Below are 6803 nucleotides of genomic sequence, written 5' to 3'. Positions count from 1 at the left end.
CACGCGAAGGCAAACCTATGAATCTAAAACTGGCATGAGCTGTATCTTGGGGGATTAAAGGCGACCTAGCCCTTTCTGTACCTAATAACTCATGAAAGGGGAGGGGCTTTGGAAATCGGAGAAGTCAGTAGCCTTGGATACTCTTCCATATCAATTTCTCTTGTTCCCAAAAGGGAATCCTCAGGAGCTATAAAACCTACCTTCTCAGGCTCGCTGCCCCAGACTATCACATCCCCTCTCCCTCCAGATACAGCTAAGGACTCTTGGTTAAGGCTATTACCTTTCTGACTCTCTTGTGCCTTTGCCCCCAGACCCATATCCATACAAGTCTTGGTTCCCCACACCACCAAGGCTCGATCCAAGGAACCCGAATCTAAAGCAGATCCATCTATTAAACTTTGGTACTCCGGGCTTGGTAATGGATAATATTTCTGCAGCTCGACCCATCTTGCCATTCCATCTCCATATCTTTATAGCCCAGAGGAAAAGCCACTTGTACTGGACTGTCTTCTCGGACCTCTTCCTCAGGCCCACCCCCACTCACATCACTCCTAACCCCTTCTACTAGAATCCACAATAGCTAGCTCCGACCCAGAATATCTCACTCCCAAGCCACTACCTTTATCCAGCCCACTACCTTCCAGACAAGCCTTATTGACCTTCCCTATTGGTCCTTATCCCCAGTCCATCCAAACTCAACTTATTATACTCAAGGGACTCACAAACCCCATCATAGCCACCTGGGCAGCCTTCTCTGTCCTTAGTCTCGTACCTCTGTTTAGGGGGTGTATCTAGGAAGCCCCCCCCATACCAGAGCCTTCTTCTCTGGGCATGTTTATCTCTCGCCGGGATCTGGTCAAATCTAGGTTTCAGTGGTGTTCCCGAGAAGGATACCGTTGTAGGGTTAGAGTTCACCACTCCATTAAAGAAAATAGTAGCCCTCATCATAAAGGAGAAGGAATGTTTAACATCTCGAGGGGAACCACCACACCTCAGCATACTAGCTCGATACTTCTCCTTTTGCATACAAAAGTTCACATCATGACCAATCCTACCACAGAAATAACAGAAGATGTCTAACTTTTCATACTTGAAAGACACCGGGAACACTTCTCCTTCTTCTGTTCTCAATTCGATACCTTTACTCAATCTTTCCTTTATATCTAACTCAACCCTTACTCTTGCCACCGGAACTCTGAATTCAGCTGAGCAGGTCAAGTCTATATACTTGACTTTACCCAAACTTTGCCCCACCTTTTCTACATTCTCTTCATTCATTCTATCAGCTGGGATCCCATAAATCTGCACCCAAAACTTTACGAAATCTAAAGCTGGATTAACTGCCAGGTCTTCTATTCCTTCCCATTTCCTTAGCACTATTATTAGCCCCTGGACTAACCAAGGTCCATTTTTTCTTACATGGTTATATTCCCCCAGATCTTCAAATGTGAACTTGTAGAAACCCCTGGTTAGAAGAACCACTTTTGTACCTTTTCTAGTTTGCCAGCACCGGTGTAGTTCTTCGGCTACCACTTGAACATCTAACACTCTATCTCCAATGAGTTTCCCCACTAAAGAAAGCGAGTGTTCTTCCACTTCCACTGGGTTTTTTTGTTTTATATTCACTACCCTTTTTTCCTTTGAACAAAAGAGCTGTTGCATCTCGATTTGGAGCTGTTCAATCTTAGCATGTGTAGACTGGGATCTTGGATCTGATGTTTCCCCTCTGACCCGCACACTAACTTCTTTTTCCATCTTTTCCCCAGCAAAAAAATGCCTCAAATCTAGAATTCAAAAGAGAGTAATGGGGTGATTAGAAGGGTGGAATGAGCAGGGATGATGTCTATATGAAGAGGATGGAAAACAACGGGTTTGAAGACTTTACAGCTCCTCCAATCCTCAGATCTGTCTAGCCAAGGAGGAGAAGAAACTAATTAAAACTTACTATGTATATGAGATCCACTACACTTGAACACTTAGATTCTAGAAGGGAACGATCACTTGCACAAGATTTTTAATTTGAATTCAAAACTTGGGGGAAGAAATATTTAGATCTGCTTTTGGCCGCAGTATAGCCTTCTCACGTCTACTTACACATGAGATGGTGTGAAAAAGATTGTTGGATTTTGTAGTGGCCAAATATTGTACCAAGCAATATTTCAACCCTTAATTTAATTTATAAACGGAGATATCAAATGTATGTTACACAAAAAAAGCGGAAGAGATTCGTTCTGTTTTTTCTATTTTCACACTTATAATCAGAGAGAGAAACAAGATCACTCCTGTAACTCCATTAAAGATCATCAATAAAGCTTCATTTCTTAGATACACAATTAGCCAATCATTTCATAAGTCTTTCTTGATCACCACAGATTTTCTACTAGTACTAGAAGTCTAGAATACAGTAATTAGCTAATGAAGTCCTCTAAATAACTATGACTGTGATTTGCGTGCCCTTCAATTTGTTTAAAAGTCTCTAAATAACTATGATAATGGTTTTTGAGTCCTGTTTGATTTGGTGTCCTGAATAACAATATCAAACAATTATTATAATGAAATAAAGCCAGAGACATTGTACTATGGCAGAATCACCAATTGGACTTTTGGGATATTTTGATCCACTTTTTTCAGGTGAAAGGTACTCGTACTTCCATTAGCTTAGCTCCATACGCATTACTTGTATAATATAAGTTGTAACTTGCATTCTTGCCCCACTTGCTCTGAACTGTTTGCAAAAGAACGCAATGTGATACGAAGGTAGTACGAGGTACCATGTGTATTTGATTGTTTAAAAAACACATTCTTGGCTTCTCGCCCCCAAGTTGTTTTGAATAATTAAGAGTTAAGACTTAAGACACACTCAACTCAATGAAATGGTCAAGACAATCCCAAGTGTGAAGTAAACAGTGATAAATGCAAAGTCCTAAACATCTCACACTTCCTACAAATATAAATCTTGCATAACATTCTCTCCTTCACTTCATTTCAACGTTTAAAACCTCATCTCTTAACCTCTGATTCATTGTTAGTTCCAATTATTTCAGTTCGATCAACAATGGTAAATAAAGTGACTTTGGTGGATTTCTGGCCCAGTCCATATGCAATGAGAGCAAGAATTGCACTAGCTGAGAAAGGTGTTAATTATGAACATAAGGATGAAGATCTAAGAGAAAAGAGTAAACTGGTTTTGAAAACGAATCCACTTCATAAGAAAGTCCGAGTGTACGTTAATTCATAATGGAAAATCCGATCCATTTCCGAATCTCTTAATATACTCAAGTCTCCAATACATTGACGAGGTTTGGAGTCACAAGTGGCCTCTGCTTCCAACCAAGTATTCTGCTACAGTGCTACTAGTGATCGACACAATGGGGTATGTGTTTAAGTTTATTAAAGAGAGAGCTTGAAATCCTCAGCAGACATGTGACAACTATATGTTAGAAGATTAGAAATGTGGTGGCTAAATATCATACATACCTGTGACAACTATATGTTAGAAGATTAGAAATGTGGTGGCTAAATATCGTACATACCGATATTCACCATTTTCTAATGCAATATTGGCGAGAGAGCCAATATATTCATTTAAGTTGCAGATAAAAAAGAAGAAAAATAAATGGACACATGTCACAAAACTTTTGGATGAAGTCATGTAGAGCAACTATAAAAGATTGGATGCAAAGGAAATAGGTAAATAGGTGACCATATTTATTTCAACATTTCATTTTCTATTCTTTCACATTTGAGGAAAGAAAAAAATAGGAATTGAGAGATTGTAAAACATCATTAATGATCAATAAAAAACTTCTTTGTATTTGATGATCTCTTCTTGATCTCAACAACAAACTTTACCAAGAGTCAAGTTGATAGTTCATATATTTATAAGTATACAGTGAATTTGGTGTTGAAAAATTGTGAATTTTACAACAACAAGCGGCATTTTGTACTAATGTCACGGATGATGGAAGTAGAAAGCACCTACATTTTCTGAAGTCTTCTCCTAATGACAGAGATTGACAGGTATGTGACTAGTTTTCCCACTTAAGACATCTCTCTCGGTTTGATTTCAAATCGGATCGGATAAAGGGCTCTCAGAAAATTTTCCAATTTTTTTTTTGGATGACAATATCTTTTCCAAATCCGATCCAATTATTTTTTGAATGACAATTTCTTTTATAAATTTGGAAAGTGTAGAAAATTGGAAAGTTTTTGAAATTTTCGGAATCGGCAAAATTCGAAAGTAAATCGGAAATTTGAATTATATAATTGTATTTTCTTTTAGGGATAACCATTTTTATCTAGTTAATACATTTATTTAACAATCATTTTGAAATGTATTAATTTAGTAAACAACTTAGACATTTTAATACGTTCATTCACCAAGTTTTTTCTTCATGTTAATGCATTAATTCGATTAGAGAAAGATAGACATGTACTAGAATGTCAATCTTGATTTCTTGAAGGTGTGTGAGAGATAATGTTTTACTTCTCTAGGGTTTTTATTTGGTTTGTAAACTATATGTAGTTTTAATTTAGTAATTATATGAAATAGGTAGCTAATATATCTTAAAAATTCGGAAATCGGATTGGATCGAATTTTGAAAACACATCTAATTCTGATCTAATTATTTTTCAAAAAAATCGGATATTAGAACACATATATCTTGGCCAAATTCAGAAAAATATCAGATAAGAATTCAAAAAAATCGGGTTTTCAGAAAAAATAAATAAAAATAAAATAATAATAATAATAAATGGCACTCCTAGTGCCATCTAACAAGTGCATGCCAATCTTAGTCAACATACGAGTCAAAATTAATTGGTGGACAATATCCGCATAAGTCCAAGGGGACGACTATCACACATGGTCCTGTAAAGTAAAAAATTACGAAATCAATTATGATTGGTTGGATTGAATGACGTGGCAATAACCAAAACCCATTATCGCCCTAAAATGTAGGGAATAAAACAAAATGAAAAATAAGGAGAGAGAAAACGAATGCTAGATAGAAACTAGAAACTAAACAGAACAACCTTTTTTATTTTATTTTTTCTCTATAAATGGTGATCGGCGACGTCAATAGCTTCTGATCAATTCCTTCTCTTCCATTCTCTCTATTCAGAAATCTCTCTTTTAACATACCTTCTTTGATTTACACGGGTGTTTTTTTGTAAAAAATTTGAATTTTGTTTCCCAAATTAATTTTTTAGAATATGATATTCATCAATTCCAACTAATCAAATTCAAAGAGCTTGAAGTAGTTAATGTTGGTTGGTAAAGTTTCAAGAAGGATGAGTGGAAGAATACTTGGGAATTCCCTACTGATTATGCATTAAATTTCGAATAGTTTAATTCAAATAGCGAGATTCTGGACATATTTGATGAAGAACTTGGGTGCTCGCTTGTAAAAGTGGTTCTGTAATACTTGAAATCGGAATGAATTTGAGGAGCATATAGCGAGAATTTCTTGCCTAATGTTTCGATTTGTCAAAGGAGTTTTGTGCCCTCATATCATATGTTGGACAAAATGGAAAAATTTGAACAAACACACATTCAAAAAGGATTTTTTTTTTTTTTTTTTTTTTTTTTGTGAAATTCAAAAAGGATTGTAAAACATGTGCATAAGCTATCTGTTTTATTCTTCTGTTGGTTGTCTTTGTTATGTTCAGTACTTGCGAAGTGAGAAAGAGAGATGGTCTGTTTAGTCTCCTAATTTTTTTCTTTACTGGACCATATGTGATAGTCGTCCCCTAATTCCAAAGGGTCATGTATTGGGCACTCATGAAATTGCATTGGGCAGCTTTCGGCCCAAGCCCAACAACTAAGTCCAACAAAAATAGCCCACTACAACCCCCCCCAATACCGAAAATTTTGTTTTGTAACCGCTTGTACCGGTATTATCTCTCTTGCGGGTTAGAGTTTCACATCCAAGAAATATGAGTTTGCATCCAAAGGAATTTCGAGTTTGGCTGTCCAATCTAACCACTTTAATACAAAATTTGAGTTCGAATTTAGGTGGAAGATTGGGTTGATTAAACTTGTTGATTTCAAACTCAATACAAAGTGTTTTTTTGGATGACTTCAACCCAAATATTACAAACATGACAACTTCATATCAAACTCAATACAAACTTGATGAGTTCGAGTTTGGGTGGAAGATTGGGTTGATTAAACTTGATGACTTCAAACTTGATGTTTTTTTGGAGTTTGGGTGGAAGATTGGGTTGATTAAACTTGAGTTCGAGTTTGACTAAGCTTGATGAAGTCTTTTCGAGTTTGTGTTCGAGTTTGGGTTGATTAAGTGAAAGTTTATTTTTAAAATGAACTCGTAACAAACAAATCGAATTTTTTAAGTTCAAATGACCTAGCCATGTCGTCCAAGAGAGTTCCCAAACGACCCCGTCATGTCGTTTGGAAACTGGCCAAACGACCTCGCCATATCGTCTAGCTAAAAATCCAAGAGTTTTGTCTCAAACAATATGGCGAGACCGTTTGAGTATACACTCAAACAATCCGAGAATTTCGTTATGGCGAGACCGATTGAATTGGTAGTTGGGCCTAGGCTTTAATAACAAATTTATAATATGGCAAACTTGTAATATATTTTTTTTTTGTTGTACAATCCAATTTGATAAGTGCCCAATTAAAGTATTAAACTACTCTTCCAAATCACAAATGTCTGTCCTAAACTTCCACTTTACGAAATATAAGTCTCGACATTCTGACGAAAGCAATGACTTCACACGACACACCTAGAAACCTCGTCAAACCCCCTCTATAAAACCAGCCACTTCACTTCAAC

At 36.5% G+C, this 6803-nt stretch overlaps 1 protein-coding gene across 1 annotated transcript; it reads right to left on the bottom strand.

Annotated features, from left to right (window-relative positions):
* Positions 1–651: 651 nt before the first annotated feature.
* Positions 652–1755, bottom strand: LOC147478698 (uncharacterized). The gene has a single exon (XM_086586288.1). The coding sequence runs from the start codon at positions 1753–1755 to the stop codon at positions 652–654; it is 1104 nt and encodes a 367-aa protein (XP_086442414.1).
* Positions 1756–6803: the final 5048 nt, after the last annotated feature.

This window comes from Coptis chinensis, chromosome 9 (genome assembly GCF_015680905.1).
Source record: "Coptis chinensis isolate HL-2020 chromosome 9, ASM1568090v1, whole genome shotgun sequence".
Taxonomy (NCBI): Eukaryota; Viridiplantae; Streptophyta; class Magnoliopsida; order Ranunculales; family Ranunculaceae; genus Coptis; species Coptis chinensis.
This window is presented reverse-complemented; position numbering and strand designations above follow the sequence as displayed.